The 21646-nt window shown below is 49.9% G+C and overlaps 1 protein-coding gene across 1 annotated transcript in view; it reads left to right on the plus strand.

Annotated features, from left to right (window-relative positions):
• The window catches only part of DNER (delta/notch-like EGF repeat containing), a 158518-nt gene that overhangs the window by 62610 nt on the left and 74262 nt on the right, over positions 1-21646 (plus strand). Inside the window, exon 6 of the mRNA XM_012725210.1 lies at positions 17351-17464. Coding sequence (XP_012580664.1) covers positions 17351-17464 — 114 coding nt within the window. The remainder of the gene's footprint in view (positions 1-17350; positions 17465-21646) is intronic.

A 21646-nucleotide genomic window follows, 5' to 3' on the forward strand; every position in this document is an offset into this window, starting at 1 on the left:
GGAACATACATACACACACACATAGACACAGGCATACATGCATAGACACACAAAGACACAGACATACACAGACACACACAGGCACAGACATACACAGACACACACAGGCACAGACATACACACACACACAAAGGCACAGACATACACACACACACGCAAAGGAACATACATACACACACACATAGACACAGGCATACATGCATAGACACACAAAGACACAGGCATACACAGACACACACAGGCACAGACATACACAGACACACAAAGGCACAGACATACACACACACACAAAGGAACATACATACATACATACACATAGACACAGGCATACATGCATAGACACACAAAGACACAGACATACATACACAGACACACAGACACAGATGTACATACATAGACACACAGAGACACACAGACATAGACACACACATACACAGACACATAGACAGAGACAGAGATACACACAGATACACACACATACACACACACAGAGACACACAGACATAGAGACACACACACAGACATACAGACACACAGACACACACACGCAGACATACAGATGCCGCGACGAGTCTGCGCGGGGGACGTCGAGGTTGAAGAGTCAGCTCATGTAGATGGTTGCAGCTAAACGTTCTCTCTCCCATTATCCTTTCCAGCCTCCCTTTTATACCCTTAATCCCAGGATGTTGGCCTGGGGGCAGGAGGAAATCTCCCTCCCATGTGCTGCTGCGATCAGGGTGGATATTAATCAGTTGCCCAAAGGTTAAGCCACTCACACAGGTGGCAAGATGTCTTCTTCCTATTATGATCTTATGCTTAAGCTCCGGGGGTGGTTGGGGAGGCTCATCCCGGCTGGGACCCAACATACAGACATACAGACACACACATGACTCGATGGAATGTTCATCATGTTGCAGGATGGTGCTGAGAGCTTTCCAAGGGTATTCCAGAGTCATCTCTAGCTAAACTTTCTTCATTGCGCCAGTTTTGTAGACAGGCAATTTTGTAATTTGGCCAAGGACATTAGTGAGGCTGTGCAGGACTCTGCTGCAGTGACACATCGGCCCAGACCTCAGCGGCTGCCAAGAGACGGTTGATTCCGTCGGGTTGTGGTCTGAGGAGGGCAGCTGCTCCCCGCAGGCACCTAGGGGTTCCCGGACCCTCACAGCATGAAGAGGGGCCTCACTGCTGCGGAAGGAGGGAGCGGCGGGGTCTCGCACGAGGTTCTGGGGACAGGGGCCGCCAGCACTTGCGCCGCCAGCCATTTGCCAGAGTCCAATCCCTTGGCCGCTAGTGACTGACCTGGGGACAGCATGGTGGCGTCCCCCACTCTCTCGGCCAGGTGCACCGGCCAGCCGTGTGGGCTTGGAATTGCCCGCAGAGGCCAGGGTCCCGGTCGCCCGCTCAGCTGTCTTTCTGTGGTGCACACGCCCGGGTGATTGTCACTCCCAGCAGTGTTAACTGACCTCTCAACTTTCTCACATCAAATAGGCATCTTCTTGAGAGACCAGCCATTAAGCAATATTTCCCCCCAAAAGGGGGCTGGTAGCTCAAAACGAAGAGTTTTCTGCTTCGTTCTGAAGATTCTTGTAAAATTTCTTTTTCCCAAAGAAAAACTACATTTCCTTTGAGGAAGAACTATTTACAGGTTAATTAACATTAAGTAATTGACCTTTGGAGTGCTAGATTGATGCATGAGAACTCTCAAGCATTTGGGAAGTATGTTTTCCTTTTGAAACAATTTTAAAAGATTTACTTATTTATGCATTCAACATCTGGCCAGGGGCGTGGGGGGAAAGGATTCCCCAGAGAAGAGGGGGGAACAGAACAGCCAGATTGACAGAAATTCACTACTGAGGGGAGCAGTGGGCAGGTCAGGAGCGGTCTGCTGGGTCCTGTGGGTCACCTCCGTGGCTGGGGATCGAACTCATGCTGCAGTAGCTGCAGATAGCTTTGTAATGCTGTGCTTTAACCGGTTGTGCCACCAGGAAGGACCTCCTTTTGAAGTTTCTTCCTGCTCTGCTCAGACTATTGTAAGTTTGATCATGAGAAATTACCGTGTTTGATGAGTGAATTAATTCAAACCAGGTTTCCCCAACAAAATCTCTTTATGGAGATGTTGTGGGCTTGATGCAATAGTTCTCATTTCTCTAGAGAGGTGACTGTTTCTTGGAAAACGAAAATATTATTTTCAGCAAAAAGCTTCAGTTTCAAATTTTCTACTATGCTGATATTTTGCTTTATGCTTGCGTTTCCATTCAGGAGATGACTTTTTTGCATAGTGAGACCTTGATGGATGCCAGAGATGCAGGTACAATACAGAATGAGTTAGGTTATGGTCAGTGCAGTTTCTATTTTGGGGGGGGTGAATGTTTATCAAACATAAAGGATATTTTTCTAGAAACGTTCTTATAACACTTTCAAAAAGAAGGGGCTTATCAACAGCATAAAATACTGTAGATGGTCCACATTGGCAGCTGGGTTTGTCCAGCCACAGGTGGCCTCCTGTGGACACTGATGTCACATGGGCTGTGCTGGGAGCTTTGAGAACACCGAGAGTTAACACAGGGGTGGCCGGGAGCTGGCCAGCTGCAGGGCAGCTCCGTGTTGGCGGTGGTCATAGCCACTGGGTTATCATGTGGTTGGTCCCGAAGTGTCCAACTTCTGGCCCTGTTTGCAAAGACGAGGCAACGAGGCAAACAGGATCTGGGCAAGACACGAGAACGCGTGACCTCAAGCTGGAGCCATCAAGGGCATTTTAGTGGCAAAAGTAACATGAGGGACAGAATGAGCACAGTAGTCGCCATTATTTTATATCTTGAAGCGACAGCAGGGATCGGAGAGTCAGAATCCCGCGACAGCCGTGGGTCGCGCACAGAGAGCCCTTCAGAGTGCCCTGTTCCCCGCTCCCCGTCAGCTTCCCACCCAGCCCCGAGGCCACACTGTCTGGTTCAGACCCAGGGGACTCTGCTGTCCTCTGAGGTCCTGGGCGCCGCCTGGGGGCCTGGGTCCATCTGCCTGGCACCGCACCTGTCCCGCCTGGCCATGGCCCCTCCCAGCAATCTCAGCCCCGCGTCCATGCTGACCGGTTTCTGGCTGGCCCGTCCCGTCAGGCGAAGTGTCTGGACCTGCTTCTCTGACTCCTGTCAGATCACAGACACGACTCACCACATGAATAAGTGTGTTCCGTGAGATGCGAGCCCTCGTCTGTTTGTTTCTGTGGACACCTTTTCCCAGAGCCCCTTCCGTGCCTGGCACATCGCAGGTGCTCAATAAAGATTTGCTGAGTAACGACTGGATGAAGGAGCAGAAGGTGAAGTTCCACGGGAGGTGTGCAGGATCCAGGAAGCCCGCAGCGCCCTGCCCACTCCGCCCGCTGTGGCTGGCCAGCGAGCAGAGGCCACACATCCTCTTCAGCTCCATCCCCGTCAGGGCGGGGTCCTGCGCCTTCTGCACAGAGGCACGCAGCACCTGGCGAAGCTGGAATTTAACATCTTCGATCAGGCTTTATTTTCTAAAAGCCTTCTAATTTCAGGAATATAATTTTTCCTCAGAGGAGCTATTTCTGAAGAGAATAGCTGCGATCCATGTTCAGAACCACCACTGCCAAAATATTATTACCTTCGTACAAAGCATTTTTCAACTTCAGAGCACTTCATTGTTCTGACTAATTGGTGATTTCAGCCTATTTTTAAAAAAACTCGTCATTTCCGAGGCAAGGGGAAGGAGCGTGTTCCCAGCCTGGCTTTGCACCCAGACATGCCTGTTGCCACAGCCTGCACTGAGGCCCCTTGAGTCGGGACTCAGAAGTGGGTGATTTCTTGGAAACCAAGCGGAACTGGCTGGGGCCTCTCTGCCTTGGCTCAGGGAGAGGGCACTTGGTGCCTCTGTGAACATGGGCACAGTCAGGGTTCCCAGGAATCCCAGACTCACCTGCGTGTGAGGTGTGGGGCAGTGGTGGCTGTGAGGCAGAGGGAGGTCCCCAGAGGGAAGCAGCAATTCAGGTCTCTTCACTCGGTGTCCATCTTCAGGTGAAAGTATGTTTCCAGGAACGCTAGTCCTGGTTTCTGAATTTCCTGTTAGTAACACGGGTCACAGGGGATGGACATCTCTGGTGGGCTGGGAAGCCGTTGCCTGGAGCGCTGATCTCCCCCCATAGGGACCAGAGAGACTGGTTGGTGCCCAGGGGACAAAACAAAACAGAACCCAGCGGCTCGGCATTCAGTCCAGTCTCTGCGGTCAGTAGTAAGAGACTCCTGTGTCCTGCAGACCCTTCTGCTGGCGGGTGTCCCTGCTTTTTAAAGGAAGGCTTGTTGCCAGGTGGGCCATGCATTCCAGGTCAAGGGTGAGGAGAATGGACGTGGTGGGGCGGGAGCTCCCTAGGGCGATGCAGAAACATGAAGAGGCTGGTCCTCACATGCCTGGAGTTTTGAGTTTCTTTCTTTTTTTTTAAGATTTATTTATTTATGCATCCAGCACTGTGGTACAGGCCAGAGGTGCAGGGGCAGTGAGAGGCTTCACCAGAGAGAGAGTGGGGAGCAGAACAGGCCGACTGACGAAGCACACTGCAGAGGGGAGCAGCGGGTGGGTCAGGAGAGGTCAGCCGCGCCATGTGGTCACCTCCGGGGCTGGCAGGGATCGAACTCACATTGAAGTAGGGCAGCTCGCTTGCAGTGCTGAGACATAATGCGTTGGGCCACCAACAAGGGCCCAGAGTCTTGAGTTTCTGTCTGAGGCCTCCCCCTTCTGTGTTTTTGTGTCTTCCAAGCCCGTTGACCTTGGAGCTCAGCCCAAGGTCAGTTGATGGCGGGCCCTTACTCTTCCTCCCCGCTGGCTGTGCCCTGCAGCGCTCCCTCTTCCTCAGCCGCACCCTGAGCGCAGAGCTTCCAGGTCCTAGCCTGTATGAGCTCCGCTGCCCTTACCTGGCTGCAGCTTTCCCTTCTGCTCTTCTGTGTCTCCCTCCCCGGGGAGCCCACTCAGGCCCCTTGTGGGCCCCCCGGAAGCCTTTCTCCTGGGTTGGGACCCAGGGGTGCCCAGCCTAAGCAGGCTACTCCCTGCCCACTTTCCCAGCTCAGGGCTCTCGGAGCCTTTTCAAACAGGGGCCCGAGAGAAAAGTCCCCGGAGCAGCAGAGGGTGGGGCCTGGAGTCTCCGGTTTAATTCTCCCTGTGCTCAGTCTTGTCTGTGAAATGGAGTGAAGCTCGAGAGAGCACACGGGCGTGCACACGTGTTGCGTACATGCATGCACACTTGAGCACACACGCATCCCCTCTTGCACGGGACAGGTGATCCAGACAGGGGTGGACGTGTTACCCCCAGATGCCGGAAAGACAGGAATGAAGGAGTAGACGGAGCTTTCGCCTCATTCTCCACCCCCGTGCCCTTATGGACGGTCCCTTTGGAGTTCCTGATTTCGCCCAGACCAGAGCCCCTGTTCCCAGAGTGAGGGGACAAGAGCTTAAATGCTCCCCAACTGAATGGAATAAGAACAGGGGGGAGGGACCAGTCTCTGACACACTTCTTCAGTCTGCTCAGAAATGCTCGAGAGCCCCACCTAGCAACCCGGCTCCTAGCCAGCCCCCCGCCCCCCGATGCTTCATCTGTCCATCCCCGTCACTGTCATCACACGTGTCGACTTGGTGCCATGTCCCCGCTTTGGTTCACACGGGGGTTCACCTGTTCTCGTGCGCGAGCCCCCCACTTCTCATCTGGAGGCTGAGACCCCTGCAGGCAGATGCGTCCATAACTGTCTTCGATTCCCTGCTTGTGAATTTTCACTCGCGTCAGCTTCCTCCTGAGTAATAAATGCCTCCTCTACAGTTAGGGTTATTACTCGGATTTAGAATTCAACTGCTGACTTACCTTTAAGTCATTTCCTTAGCTTGTCAGTCCCAGGGTGTAATTCTTAACTTAATGTTTCTCCCTTTTGATTTCAGGGTCTCAGGGGGAATTCTTAGGGCATACTAAAGGAAAGGAATCTTCTGAACTCTCTCCCCCCTTGTAATCACCACCTGAGAAGACAGATTCTGGACTGCATCAACCTCACAATTTCTTCTCTGGGTTCCAGGGGAAATAGAATGAAGGATCATTTAGAAACCAGTAATGCATAGAGCTCATGCAATCATTCATTATTGGATAAGGAGTGTAGCGCTCCTTGCTCTGTGCAAGGTGCTGGGCAAAATAACCCTCAGCTGCTGTCGAAAGGGCCCAGCGATGGCGGGTCCAGTCGCTGAGCTCAGAGAGGCACAGTCAAGAAAAGCCGCACGCCACTGAAGACCTCGTGATGATGGAGCCGTTGACCCTCCCCCTGCAATCTCTTTCCTTTGCCATCTGCACCCCATGGGTAATTCCTAAATGCATATTAGTGTCTGATGTTAGAAAACATCTGCTGATGTTCCAGATCTCAAACTTTAGCATGCATCTTAGATCGGAACCGCGTGGAGGGTTGTTTAAAACTCAGAGTGCTGGGCCGTCCGGGAGTCTGGTTCTCTGGGTCCCAGATGATGCTGATAGGGCGGTGACAGCAAGCTCCTAGGTGGTGCTGGTGCTCCGAACGGCCTGTTAAAAACGGAGAGATGAAGGATATTGGCATTATGTGCGGATGTGTTCAAATCATTCACTCATTCATTCAAAAGCAGAGCCAGCTGCAGTGTGCAGGCGTAACGCTGCGTCTGTGGATCAAGGACGCAGGCGCGGTGCCTGCTGCTCGGTGCTGATCGCCTCCCGTCCGTGCAGAGTTACTGTCCCGGGGGGCAGGTGTTACTCTGCTGCCCCCAGCCATGAGGGAAGGAAGGTCAAAGTCGCCCTTCGAGGTCTCACTCAGCGGCTCATCGCACCACATCGCGGACTCGACCATCTGTCCTTCCACACTGCCTCTTGCTTCGTTTTACAAGATGTGGCCACCTTTGTTTGGGAAGCTGGGGGTGAGCATCCCCAGGGCTGTTTTTTTTTTTTTAATATTTATTTATTTGTACAGAACTGGGGTACAGGCCAGAGATGCGGAGGGTGAGAGGATTCACCAGAGACAGAGTGGGGAGCAGAACAGGCAGATCGACAAAGCACACTGCTGAGGGGAGCAGCGGGCGGGTCAGGAGAGGTCTGCCGCGCCATGTGGTCACCTCTGGGGCAGGCGGGAATCGAACTCATGCGGAAGCGGCTTTAGCTTCTCAGTGCAGTGCTTTCACCCGCTGCGCCACCAGGGAGGGCCCTGTTTTTTTTTTTTTTTTTTTTTAAGATTTATTTATTTGTGCGTACAGAACTGGGGTACAGGCCAGAGTGTAGGGGCGGTTAGAGGGTTCACCAGAGACAGTGGGGAGCAGAACAGGTCGACCGAGGAAGCACACTGCTGAGGGGAGCAGCGGACGGGTCAGGAGAGGTCTGCTGGGCCATGTGGGTCACCTCCAGGCCGGGGATCAAGCTTGCACTGAAGAGGCTGCAGCTCGCTTGCAGTGCTGCATCCTAACCAGGGAGGGCCTGGGTCAGTTTCTTGCAGACTGATCTTTCCGTAGCCTCTTCACTCCCATTTTAACGATACTTCACTGACTGCCTTTCACAGAGGGGCCTCCGCTGACTTCCTTTGCTTTCGGTTTCGGATTTGTTCAGATGGGCTTGTTTTCCTTTACCAGCGGCTCTTACTAGTATTTTCCTGTGAAATCATGTTTGCCCCCCAACCTTGAAATTGGATGTGTCTGAGCTGGGAGGCCTGGGTGGTGCAGACTCCCCTACTTTTTTCTTGCTCGTATGCTCGAGTGCACCCTCTGTCTCTGCAGCGTGTCTGTGCAGGCCGGGGCCTCTCGGAGCATCAGCTTCAGCACAAATCCCACCGCTTCGCCTCGCTGCACAGACAGGGCTATTAAAAGACCAGCGACGGTAAAAATAGCTCTTGCCACAGTTCCCACCTCGCAAGCTTTCAGGATGGCCCTCCAAAGAGACAATTAGACGCCACCCGACAGAGTCTGCTGCACAGAGGCCCATTTTCGTTTCAGCAGAGGAATTGCGAAGCTGGCATCAAGTCGGCTGTGTAGGGAGGGGAAGGCTTAAGAGAACGGCTGATGGATCGATTGCCTTGTTTTTGAATCATCTGCCTCGTGTAGCCAGTTTCACTTACGCCTCATGGAATTTTCCACTGAACTGCAGACAGGCTTCCTTCATTTGGAGATGACAGTGTCGGCAGTGATTTGGGGGGTCTCAGGGGTGGGTGTTTTTTACGTTGTTGGCAATCAAGACACCCCTAGGATGGCCTTTTCTCCAAACCACTGGGATATTCATGGGGAAACAGCCACTTCTCTCCATGCCCTGATCAAGTGGAAATTATACATATACATACATACATACATACACACACACACATATATTTAAAAGATTTACTTACGCTTACAGAACTGGGGTACAGACCAGAGGTTCAGGGGTGGTGAGAGGATTCCCCAGAGACAGAGTGGGGAGCAGAATAGACCGACTGAGGAAGCACACTGCTGAGGGGAGCAGAGGCAGGTCAGGAGAGGTCTGCCGTGCCCTGTGGGTCACCTCCAGGATAGGGGTCGAACTCATAGTGAAGTGGCTTTAGCTTCCTAGTGCTGTGCTTTAACCTGCTGCACCACCAGGGAGGGCCCAGAAATTATATTTTATCTGTCAGTATAAAGTGCCCTAAATCTCGATCCTGGTCCACAGCAGAACACAGGTGATCCGGCCACACGTGGGCTGAGGCGGCTCTCCCCGACTCACCTGACTTCATCTCTCCGGGTCAGGCCTTATTTTCAGTCGCCCTGAAGCCCAGTGGGCACCCTTCCTGGGTGTCCCGAGGCCCGAGGCTGCTAACATCTTTTTTGTTACTCTGGAATGTTCTCCAAAGAGACATACTAGCCCCCGTGACTCTGGCAAGGGCTGTAGCTCCAGCAGTCACCGATTTTGAACCAGTGTTTTCATTTCTTCATGAGCCACCCCAGGGATAAAGCCTCCATTATTCAGTGTCAATTTATTTTAAAACAGTGTTTTTAACTTGCCAAACGTGTAGAGTCCCAAGGATATTTTGAAGCTGTTCTGAAGGTGCCATTTCTCTGCTTTGCATGGAATTAATTGTTTTCTGGTGAAGGGGCAGTGAGAGGCATGGAGAGAAAATGCTGAGTTTCGGTCTGGAGGACCCCGGTTTCTGAATGCTGATGCCAGGGCCATGGGGGCCAGTTGGTTTGCTGGAGGGGGCTGAGCAGCATCCCTGGCCTCCGCAGCTGCTAACAGCACCAGCACAGCTGTAACAGTAACCAGAGTCTGCAGACATGTTTGGGGGCAGGGCCACCCCATGGGGAAGCCTGGCCTGTAGGACTCAGCCCATGGGTACTGCAAGAGAAGAGAGTTCAGTATCTGGTCTGTTGCTTTCTTGTGTTGCAAGGATCTGTTGATGCTGCCTGATACGGAATCAGAGGCAGAAGCGGGTAATCTGGTGGGACTGGACAGTGACGGTCTCATTATAGTCCTCCCCAGGTTGAAGGGCAGGCCACTGCCAAGTACCTGGTCAACACAACTTTAAGTTGTCTAGGTATGTATTTATGTTCATGGACACCAGGAATCACAGTTGCTGGCACATCTCACCATGGGTTCTGGGTGCTGGCACTTAGGGAGTAGCTCAGTCTAATGTGGGAGAACAGCCAGTCAGAGCAAACGCTCTCTGGGTGTGTTTAGGTGTCAAGGACTCAGCAACAAAGCAGTACTGATTCTCAGGCGGCTACCTTCTCAAAACCAGTAGAGAAAAATCACTTCAGGGAGTCACAAGTGTGGCATCATGGAGCTTGAAGGAATCCTGGGGGGACAGCAAGAGTATCTCAGGACTAGAGACTCTTGACCCTGGCCGGGTCTTGACCCTGGTCTGTCCCCTGGGTCACCTTTGAAGTGGGGAGTTCACAAGTGCGTTTGTGGTAGAGAAATGCTGAGAGGCATCATGAAGGTGGCCAAGAGACCAGAGGGCAGGCAGGTGACTTCTGCCCAAAGACCTGCCTTGCGGGAGGTGTGCCATGGAAGGGCGTAGAGTCAGAGGGAACAGCCAGTGCGAAGTGGTGGTGAGACAGTAGGACTGAAGTTCTGAGGTCCTGGGGTGGTTCTTGTGTGCAGAGAGGACTGTCAGGATTATCTTTTGTGTTTGTATGTTTCCAAGAATTCAACTCATAACTTACAAAGATCCATACTCTGTTGGTCATCCCAGTGAGTACGGGTGTAGCCTTTCTTTAGATTTCAATTCCTAATCATTTCTCAACTAAGCTCTTCGGTTGGGATCACAATCAGAAGTCGCTAGATTTTCTCCTGCACGGCGTTGTTCGTGATTTCCCAATCCTTCCCACACCGTTGGGTGCAGATGGGCCCAAAGCAGACTCCCAGTGGCGTTACTGAGGTCTTGAGCTCCATCATTACACCACCTTCTCTGGATTTGCCTGGTTAGATGCACAGCACTGAGGGAAGACTTGATTCACTGAGTCTCTGGCCATTCTTGACCCAAGTAATTGGAGTCAGTGCTCAGAGCGCCCAGGTTGTTCTAGAAAGATCTCGGCTGTCTCACCAGGCCGGGCACCCAGAGAGACTCTTTTCATGCAGAGATGGACACGTGGAGGAAAGGGCTCTTGCTTGTTGTCTCTGATTGAGCTCCTGTCTGTACTCTCCAAATGGGATTGACTGCACAAGGGAGTCGGAGCCGTCCTGACCTAATTATTCTGACTTTATTTCTAAGTCCCATTCAGCACGCAGTTCACCTCTGTCCCCATGTAGATGTGGTCGCTCCCTGGAGACCTTTCCACAGCTGCCTACGGTTCCAGAGATGACTTTAATGTCCCTCTAGTAGCTCCTCCTAGTTCACGTTCACCCTCTGCTGTCTTTCCCTCCTGGTTTCATGGATGAAATCCCACTGTGTCTCCGCCAGCTCCCTCAGCTCCCCAAGCTGGCGGCTGGCTCTCTTGAGTCGCTTCCCCGTTACGTGCCTGTTTTAAACCCGTGCCAGGCATTTGCCTCGAGGGCGGGACCCTCACTGCTCGTTTTGTAACCTGCACCCCTGTGTATTTCGTGTGGTTCTGAGGGCACAGCATGAAAACCAGGCTGGAGCGTGAAGGGGCGCCTGGGGAGACGAAGAGTAGCCGGAGGCCCAGATGGCAGCAGCCGGTGGTCCGTGGGGAGAGTGGGCAGAGCAGGGGGGGCCACCACATCAGATTGTGCCAGGGGCTAACATGTTTGGGCTTTCTGCTGACCCTTTGGGAAGCCACTGCAGGGTTTTGAGTCTAAGAGTAATACATTGCGAATTATATCTAGAAAGATCTCTTCGGCTTTGCCATGTGGATTAGAGGATGGATTGTAGGAGAACAAGGGTTGTGGTGAAGGGGTGAGGCGGGGAGACAGTGCCTGCCCCTGGGGAGAGGCAGGGGTGCCTGGAGCAAGACGACATGGCACATTCACGTGGCTGTGAATGTCTTTTGGAAGGTGGTGCAGGAACGCTGGGGTCTGGCTGTTAGAAGAGTTTACCACTAGCTAGAAGTGTTGGGTATAGACTTTGGGCATCTGGGAACTGCAGGGCGGGACGTCTGTCACTGGTGTGCATGTTGTTTAAAAGATTTATTTATGCACACACGAACTGGGGGACAGGCCAGGGGTGCAGTGAGGAGGGTGAGAGGCTTCACCAGAGACAGTGGGGAGCAGAACAGGCAGATGGACTGACACGCACTGCTGAGGGGAGCAGCGGTGGGCCAGGAGAGGTCTGCTGCGCCCTGGGGGTCCCTCCCCGGCTGGGGATGGAACTCCTGCTGCGGTGGCTTTGCCCCACTGTGCCAGCAGGGAGGGCCGTGGTGTGCATTTTTAGGAAAGTCTGCGCCACATCACAACTTTCTTGCAGATTTCTGTGCCCTCTCCAGACTTTTCTTCATGCCTTGCCAGCCTTTCCCTGGAACGTATGGTGTAGCTTTCTATGGCCTGAAATGTCCGTGTGCATGTATGTGCCAACGCAGATTCTTCCCTGTGCCCAGCTGACTTCGTCACAGCCCTGACGGACTGTCTTCTCCCAGCCTTGTGGTGCTGGCACTGCTTTGGTAAGGTAAAGACAGATTCAGGACCAGGCACCGTCACTTCCCTCCCTGGAGGAAAGACAGCCTCTCAGCAGGCTGCGAGAGAGAACCCAGCCCAACTGTCATGGCTTATTTCATGTAGATGCCTACTACTCACTCATTTGGTTTTGACATTAAATAAATAAAAAAAAACCCCAATAATAAATAAATCAAGCCTCAAACTCGAGGCCACAGAGACACCGTGGAGGTGAGCTGGCCAGTGGAGTGTGGCCTGGAGTCCCCCCCCCACCCCCGGAGGGCGCTGCCTGCCACCCGCCCGGGAGTCTCTGCTCCCTGGGGTGCAGTAACCGATTCCGGGTGCTTAGGGCCCTGTTAGGCATCCTTGGGCAGTCATCCTCTGCCCCTCCTCTCCCTCAGCTGGTGAGTGGGAGCAGTAGGATCAGGAGAGCATGGCACGTTCCGCCAGCGCCTCCTCTCCATGAACGGCCCATCCTCACGCCGGCAGGTGTCAGCACCGGAGCAAGAGCCCCGCGCTCACGGGGTGGTTATGGGTAGCGGCTCCTGCAGACAGGGGCGCGGGTGATGCCGGCGTCCCATAATCCCGGCCCCGCGTCTCTTACGCACCTCACCCTCCTCCCTTCTCACTCTCATCTCTGCTTCTGCTGAGCCCGGGACACTGCAGTGCGCACACACTTTCCAGGTCTAGCCAACCACACACAGCCGTTCTCACTGGAGTTCCATTTCACCGTATTTAAAAATCTTTCATGTACACCTGGAAAGCCCAGGAACAAAAGCAACTAGACAGGGACTGAGCCCTGGCTAATGTCCTCACTGGAAGGGCTCTGGGCTGTGGAGGGAGAACTCGGGTTATGTTGAACCATCTTCGCAGTGCAGGACCCACGGACAACCCCCAGCACCCCACTCACTGACGCTGTGGTTAGCTTCCTAGACTGAAATCTCACTACACTTGCATACAAGATCAGAGACTGAATCGCACTCAAGACCTACCTTGCCTATAGTCTTACTAGAATGAATAAGTGCGTGGGAATCAGCGGAATAGGGCTGGGCTTTTGATGCTGCCTCTCAGTGCAGAAAGCCAATAGGCAGAGACAGAAATCGAGTCTGTGAGCGCTGTTCGTGTTTAGATCAATTGAGCTGAGATAAAAGTGGGCACAGCACCCTGAGAAACCCACCCTGCGCCTCATCTCAAGCTGGACTTTTTATAATGAGTTAGACAAAGACAGTCACAGACAAACAGCCATGGGCTCATGCTCCTGGTATTCCACCCAGATTTTGTTCTCAGCCTCCTGGTCACCCTGACCTGGGCTCCTCTGGTGGCGTGAGTGTCCTGCCCCCCTTTGGCACCGTTGGGGTAGGAATCTCAGTTCAGAGCAAGGGTTTTTAGAAACAAGAAAACATATCATTGGCCCTCCCTTGTGGTGCAGTGGGTTAAAGCACAGCATTGAGAAGCTTAAGCCACCTCCGCATGAGTTCGATCCCCGCCTGCCCCGGAGGTGACCACATGGCGCGGCAGACCTCTCCTGACCCGCCCGCTGCTCCCCTCAGCAGTGTACTTGGTCAGTCGGCCTGTTCTGCTCCCCACTCTGTCTCTGGTGAAGCCTCTCGCCGCCCCTGCACCTCTGGCCTGTACCCCAGTTCTGTACGAATAAATAAATAAATCTTTAAAAAAAAAAGAAAAAGAAAACATATCATTAGTCATCTCATGCAGCCAGCCAGTGCTGTGTGTGCAGATTCCTGTACTGGGCTCGGTGCCTTCCGCGCCCTTCTAGCCCTCATCAAGAAGATTCTTGCGTTACCAGACAAATAAATCTGGGTCCTTAGAAGGAAGTCACTGATTTTATTTATTTATTTATTTATTTTTAAAGATTTATTTATTTGTGCATACAGAACTGGGGTACAGGCCAGAGACTCAGGGGTGGCGAAAGACTTCACCAGAGACAGAGTGGGGAGCAGAACAGGCAGATCGAGGAAGTACACTGCTGAGGGGAGCAGCGGGCGGGTCAGGAGAGGTCTGCCGCGCCATGTGGTCCCCCTCCAGGACAAGTACACTGCTGAGGGGAGCAGCGGGCGGGTCAGGAGAGGTCTGCCACGCCATGTGGTCACCTCCAGGGCAGGCGGGAATCGAACTCGTGCGGAAGTGGCTTCAGCTTCTTAGTGCAGTGCTTTAACCCGCTGCGCCACCAGGGAGGGCCCAGGAAGTCACTGATTTTAATAAAGTCAGTTTATTACTGATCTCTTCCAGAATATAGGGTACACGTGTTGTTATGAAACTTCGTCTTGGATTTTTTTCTTGAAAATCTAATAAGCTTTAATTATAGATGGGAGCAAACATTAATTAAAGAAGTCATTAAGAGTGATCTATTGAGGGCCCTCCCTGGTGGCACTGTGGGTGGTGAATCCTCTCACCCCCTCACACCTCTGGCCTGTACCCCAGTTCTTGTGTGTATAAATAAATAAATCTTTAAAAAATGTGTTCTATTGAACATCTTTTATTAGAGATGCATATTGAAGTCTTCACAGAGGGCATGACATGAACTTTGAGGTACCCCCACAGGGGACATACTGAAATAGGAAACTAGATGAACTTAAAGGGACATAAGGTTCATAATTGTTGAAGCCAGGTGAGGGACACGCGAGGATTATATTCCAGTCTCTCCAGTTAAGTCTGTTTCAAATTTCCAAGTAAAAAATTGAAAAGAAAGTAATTGTTAACATTTTCTCTGAAGAATTATGGAGTCCTGCCTTCTTCTGCCTTGAACGTACGGTCGGAACATGCACGTCTTCCGGTTGATCTTATTGGCCTTGGCTGTGTTTCATGGTTTTGTGGGACTTTGTGGTCGCGGTTCTAAGTCTGCCTCATGACAGGGTTCTAGATGCTTTATCCTGTATGCCACGCTCCCTCTGAGAAGCTGCCATTTGTAATTGGCTTTACCTTTTTCGTAAACGTGTTTCCTAGTCATCCTGTAGCACCTCTGAAGACAGGGATTTAACAAATAATTACTGGGAACAGTTCTCAAAGTGTAAAATCTGTTGGACTGTATCCAGGTCCAAACCTTCACTCGGATGAAGCTCTTAATCTAACTGAAAGACAGAACTTCCTGCCACCCCCAGGGCACATGCACCCATAGATGCAGTGCCAGAGATGTGTGTTATGGTGTTTCCTTCCTTCCTTCTTTCTTTAAAGATTCACTATCTATGCATACAGGAACAGGGGTACAGGCTGGAGGTGGGTGGGTGAGAGGATTCACCAGAGACCGAGTGGGGAGCAGAACAGTTGGATGGACTGAAATACATTGCCAAGGGAGTGAGGGGGGAGACAGGAAAGATCCACTGCACCCTGTGGGTCAGCTCCCTGGGAGTCGAACCTGAGCTGCAGTGGCTGGTGATGGCTTCATAGCGCTGCACTTTAACCCCTGTGCCACCAGGGAAGCCCTGTTTGTGGTATTTCTTCACACCTACCCCTGTGTCTCTCTCTGTTTTTTTACTGACTGTTTTCCCTTCATGCTGAGGACACATTTGTGGATGGCGAGATGCTTGTTGACTGAGACATAGTGTCGTGCTCGAGAAGGGCTCAGCTGCTTGACGTGGTGCAAAACGACATCACCTTCCGAGCCCTTCCTCCTTTGTCAAACAGTCATTACTAGGCGTACTGACCCTGCATGAGGGTGAGTGCTGGGGGCAGAAGCGAACAGATGCCTTCTTACACATATTAGCTATGACTTGTACACGCCACTTAAAAACCATTTATTTGCTTTTTCTCATTCTGCATTTAGAGCTTTCATTTGGAAATGTGTTCTGGCATCATATTATCATTTTACAGCATCCTAGTCTGGAATTTTAAGATAGCTTTTCGTTCCGATGCTTGGATTTGTAGTTCACACGATTATCTTATCTTCTCATACCCACAAATCAGCTAGAGTCTCCTGGACTATTTCAGAGCATGTAAGGAGGAACAGGATCTCATACTTGCAGTCTGTAATTTAGACAAGTTTGGCAGGTGATCAGAGCTCAGGCAAATCCTCTCTCTTCTGGTACCATGGTTTATTTTTGCAAATTTCAAATTCAAGTGTTAATGACAGTCTTTCAAAACTAATAATTCCCAAAGACCAATTTTTTGTACTTTATATACACCCTAGAAAGATATAAAATGTTACAGTGTAATTATGCTGTGTAGAAAATGTCTATGCATAAACATTTCTGCAGGGATTATCTTCAAAGTATTAATGGTTCTGTCACTCAAATAACATCGCTATGTGCGGTTTTCTTTTTATTTTGGATCTTGTGTTCACCAAATTTTGTTTGATAGCCGTTTCACACTTTAAAATGAAAAGCCCATTTGCATGTGCTTGTTTCAAATTCATCTCTCTGGAGGGCCTTTATTCCTCAAAGTCAATAATAAAAATTTGGATTTGATGTAGAGCTGTTTGGTTGCACAGGTGTTTCTCACGGTGTGTGGTTAGGTCATACTGCAGGAACAACCACGGGCGGGAGGCTCGCTTCACAAGGGTGTGTCGGGGTGGGCTTGAATAAGGGTGAAGATTGATAGACAACTGTACTTCCCCTGAGATCTCTCAGTCTCTTTAAGGTGAGGGGGTCGGGCATGGAGTGGACATAGCAGGATTCTTCTAGCTTGAACACATTGTCACTTAGCATATGGCATTCTTGCTATTTTCCTGATGCTTGTTTGTTAGGTGTTGGGTTGACCTAGGGAGGCCAAGTAAAGCCTTGTTGATTTTTTTTAAAAAAGATTTATTTATGCATACAGAGCTGGAGTGCAGGCCAGAGAGAGGATTCACCAGAGACAGAGTGGGGAGCAGAACAGGCCGACTGAGGAAGTACACTGCTGAGGGGAGCAGCAGGCTGGTCAGGAGAGGTCTGCCGCGTCATGTGGGTCACCTCCAGGACAGGGATCGAACTCCTACTGAAGCGACTTTAGCTTCTTAGTGCTGTGCTGTAACCCGCTGCGCCACCGGGGTGGGGAAAAACGTTGATTTTATTTTGCCTTATGTCAGAAGAAAGCAGTCGACAGTGGGATTCATCCCAGCTTCTGAAGGTTCTGACTAGTGTTTCAACGTAAAATGCCAAAGAAAAGTCTCTTTACGATGAAAATTTTTGCAAAGTAAATGATCTTTGAAGTAGGGTTCTTTACCACAATCACTGTCTGAGCAGATCCAGATTCCACTCAGGAGTGTTGAGGGGCAGAAGCTCGAGGCTGCTGCCTTCACTGGCGGGTGCAGTTAACCGCATCGGGCCGTGGCGGTGTGGGGGTGACGTCCTTCTCAAGTGTGTCTCTGATTTTGCTCAGGCTATACTGGAGAGCTTTGCCAATCCGAGATTGACTACTGTGTCCTCGACCCGTGCAGAAACGGAGCGACTTGCATTTCTAGTCTCGGCGGATTCACCTGCCAGTGCCCAGAAGGTAGATATGATCATCTTTCCTTTTCTGGTTCGTCTCATAAGTTACCGTGATCAACTGTGTACTTTAAATTTCTGAAAAACTATACAAGAGAACTTCCTATTTTGTTCCATTTATAAAACAAAATTTAAGATGACAATTGTTTGAATATTAAACATCATCTTAGAATTTCTGTGATTTTTGTTTATAAATTGAAAATGAACAACTAATACAATGCATTTTTATAATGGTGAAATTCCACTTGTAAAGATTTCTATCTTGTTCAATTATTTCATTTTTGATGCCAGCACATGTAAAACAACTTCAAAATAATTCTACCTTCTCCTGTTTTTAAATCAACTTTATAATGTCCTAAAAATTTAAATAACCTGGAACGTCTTCTCTTTCGTGACACTTTGATTTATAAAAATAGTTTTATTGGTGGACTTGTTTCATCCAAACAGGCAGATCATCATGGTCATTAAGCTGATGTTCAAGGAATAATTTTGTACGTGAAGGAAGTTGAGTCCTTATTTCTGCATGGAGAGATGCTCTGGACGGGATTCCTTTAGAACCCTTAATGTTGTACCAGTAAGATGCTACTGGAGGGTTTTCCCTCCTTAAACCAGCCTGTAAGCTCCCGATCCACAGACTTGATGCTGGAACTACGTGAAATAGAGTGACATTCTCCCTGAGGTGAAAGATAGCGTCTGAGGGTGTAAGAGCACCTCTGTCTATAAAACTACCTACAGTGCCCCTGGCCAAGAGGCCCAGAGGAGAGTGGTCCCAGATACACAGGTGTTGATAAAAGATCCCTGGTAATGTTTTACTTTCTCAAATACTTCATTTTTCTAGTTGACAAAGAATTGCCAACCCCTTCCTATACACAAGGCGCTATCCCGAGTTTAGGGTGTAAAGGTGATGTTCAACAGAGCTGAGAGGGCCCCTCAGAGGGACCAAGATAATGATATGATTCAAGCAGGCGTAGGTGAGTTGGGGCACAAAAGAAATCATCCTGTGTCCCTCTGGATTCTTCTAGGCTGGCAAATAATCAAACAAGCCTCACGCAGATTGATAAGAGAAAGTCATCAAGAAGTTCAGTGATAACGTTGGGGCTTGTAGGGTCCCTCAGTGAAAGAATTCAGCAGAGTCTCCTGTTCAGTAGCACAAGGCAAGTTTATGAAGGAAAAAGACATTTTCACAGACACAGGTGGTCCTCGCAAGAGCAAGGCAAAGTTACATACTGCTCTTTGGTAAAATTACTCTATAGAATTTATCACTTTGGGATTGGGTTGGTTTGGTTTTCTGTTACCCCTGAAATGCTTTTCTGCCCGCACCTCTGACTGGCAATCCTTTCTGCCGTCATTCCTGGGTTTTGACCTTGTGAAAAGTTCCACCTTAAATTTTCGACTCTAACCTTCCATCAATCGCATCTATCCCAGCACACCTGATTTGTCCGCGTGGCTTCAGACGCCATCTTACATAGCTTAGCTGCAATAAAAGGACTGTGAGTGGGGGAAAGGGCAGGTGGATTAGGGAGGTAGCCAGGGGAGCTGTGGTAGGTGAAGATAGGCAGATTGAAGTTCTGCCTTTACTGAAAAGAAACAGGATATGAGGCCCTAGCTCTTCTAGAAGCTTACCTGCAAACATCTCTTTCAAAAGCAACTTCTACCTTCAGACCTCCTCCCATGAAATTAACCTTTGGCCCAAAGGACATAATTTGGAGGTGGCAGACTTTGGGTTCCCTACAGGTGTCTTGAAGCTGTAGGATGTAGTGACCTGCTTGGTTTTGGAGAACTGGGAAAGCTGCCCATGTGTGAGCCCCTGAGTGAGGAGGGGGGGATGGTGAAGTTGAGGGCATCTTCGAGGAGCAAAGAGAATGAGGAACAGGCTGCCTGAGGGCAGCTGCCCAGGCAGGGCTGTGGAGGGCTCTTCGAGTTGGGCTTGGGCGTTTATCCTCATCCTGAGGCTAGAGAGTAGAGCTTAGGCCGGAGCCTGGTTTTCCTACTCACTCACCTGCTTTGTCCCTTGTGCAAGTGAGTCCCATCTCTGTGTTTTAAATCTGTGAGGCTGGGACATGATGATACCCACTTCGCTGGGTTGAGGATGATGACATGAGATAGCAAAGACAAGGTGTTTAGCACAGTGCCTGCCTGTGCTCAGTAAACTTAGAGGTATTATCATTGTTTGCCTAACAATGACCGCCATTAATCCATTGATGCATTTTAGATGGATTTTGAAATCTTCATTCTGGAACAGAGTAGCACGTAGATTGGAAAAAGACAAGAGTGGGAATAAAGAGAAAGCCCCAGGAGTAGGGGAATAGATGTTGACTGCAGGAGAAGAAGGTAGACTGTGGCACAGAGGAGAAGAAGGTAGATTGTGGAACAGAGGAAAAGAAGGTAGACTGTGGAACTCAAGCTGGACCCAAACTGAAGGAGACAAACTGAAGCTTAGATTGTATGAAAAGTAGGTAAGCAAAGCATAGTATCATGAAGTATATTCTATGTTTGGGACAGATTTTTCTGGACCTTATGAAATGTGATTATAACTCTGAATTCTGAGAAAAGGTATGGACCTCTGAAAAGGATGCAAATTGAAAACCAGAATAATTATGGGAGTGGGGCTTGGTAGCTGATAGGTGTGAGGGAACTCTGGAGGTGAAGTGGAGAGTTCTATAGATGGAGCCACCTTGTGGTGGTGGTGCCATCATGGAGAAAGAAAGATGTGGAGAGAAGCATCAACTTCTTGAACAGGCTGAGTTTGAGGAGCCCTCTGACATTCAAGGAGGTAAGTCAGCTTGGCAGTTGTTCAGTGAGCCTGGAAGGTAGAGGCTCTGGGTCAGCGCAAACCGAGGTTGGCCTACAGGTGACGCGCCAGAGCCGAGGACCTTAGGGTCATCTACAGACCTGTCCTTTCTGTGGGGCCCTTCAATGCCTCCTTATCTAGATAAAGGCTGGAGGAAGTGGGATGACCTAGACTGGACAGATGACGCCAAACCTGCCTGCCCCCTTCATAGGGAGACTTTCATTCAACGTTTTACATCTGTGGAGGGCTGGCCGAGGAAGGGGTGCTTCCTTTAGCTCCCTCATAGTTCTGCCGGATCCCCTGGGGAGTCGGGAAGCCGGTTCTGAAAGTAGCTAGCTGGGGATCTCCTTTCAGAAGGAGCCCTTCCCCCTGGTTCACTTGGGTGGTAGTTGTGGAAACTAATATTTATAGAGCACTTTGCACTTTCAAAAGAACCTTTGTCCCCAGGGCCCTTTCCTGTAGACCACACTGTGAAAACAAGTCTGAAAGTGCCTTGAATTCACAAAATATTCTCAAGTTCTGAGCAAGCTCCTGACCTTTGCCCACTAACTTTTCTTTCTTTTCCCCTCAGAGATGAACATTTTGGCGTGTTTGCTTTATGTGTGTGTGTTTATATAGGCAATGGGGTTTTTGCCAAGTAATTTGAAAATAAATTATAGCCCTCATGATGCTTCACCCCTCCAAATACCATTTGTGTTTTCTGAGCATAAAGACATTCTCCTTCGTGTCTCTAACACCATTATCATGCCGAAGGAAATTAATCATTAGTTCCCACCTGGTTCCTTTTCACTGACTCCTTGGGGTGTTTGTTGATTCTGTCAGTTCTCCTTCCCTGGTTAGGGTTGGTGTCAGAGACTCTTAGTAACTGATCACGGATTATTGGGGGGTAGAACAGGCAGGTCTCAAGGTGGGAATGGCATCAGCAAGCGGAGATTAGTCTTCCTGCTCTGCCTTCAGCAGAGGTTTATTTTATACACTTTAGGCTGGTAGAGGGATGACATTAGCATATGAAATGGGCTGAGATCACAATCACCTTTTTGCTAAGAGTAGTCTGGGGTCGTTTTGGCCTTCAGTTGAGATTATAACATTTAAAATCAGTCTATCAAGGTTAAAACAGGTACATAGAGTCACAAAGTTTAAGACTAATCTTACTATATTTACCCCAGTGAAGATTAACCAAAATAAAGTCCCTGAAACATAATCTATTACTTAAAGGCTTTCATTCTCATGGAGACATCCTAGGGGGTAAAGTGAGGGCAGGAAGAGGAAATTTCTTGTAAATCAAATTACAGTAAAGTTCTTTGAAAAACTTGTTAGAAAGTTTAAGTGAGTTTTCTTGAAGTCTAGATGGTAAAAATACTGGTTAGCTATGAATAGGTGACTAGGGTGAATTTCCAT

The sequence above is a fragment of the Condylura cristata genome, unplaced genomic scaffold, assembly GCF_000260355.1.
Source record: "Condylura cristata isolate star-nosed mole 26May11 unplaced genomic scaffold, ConCri1.0 scaffold00002, whole genome shotgun sequence".
NCBI classification, from domain to species: domain Eukaryota; kingdom Metazoa; phylum Chordata; class Mammalia; order Eulipotyphla; family Talpidae; genus Condylura; species Condylura cristata.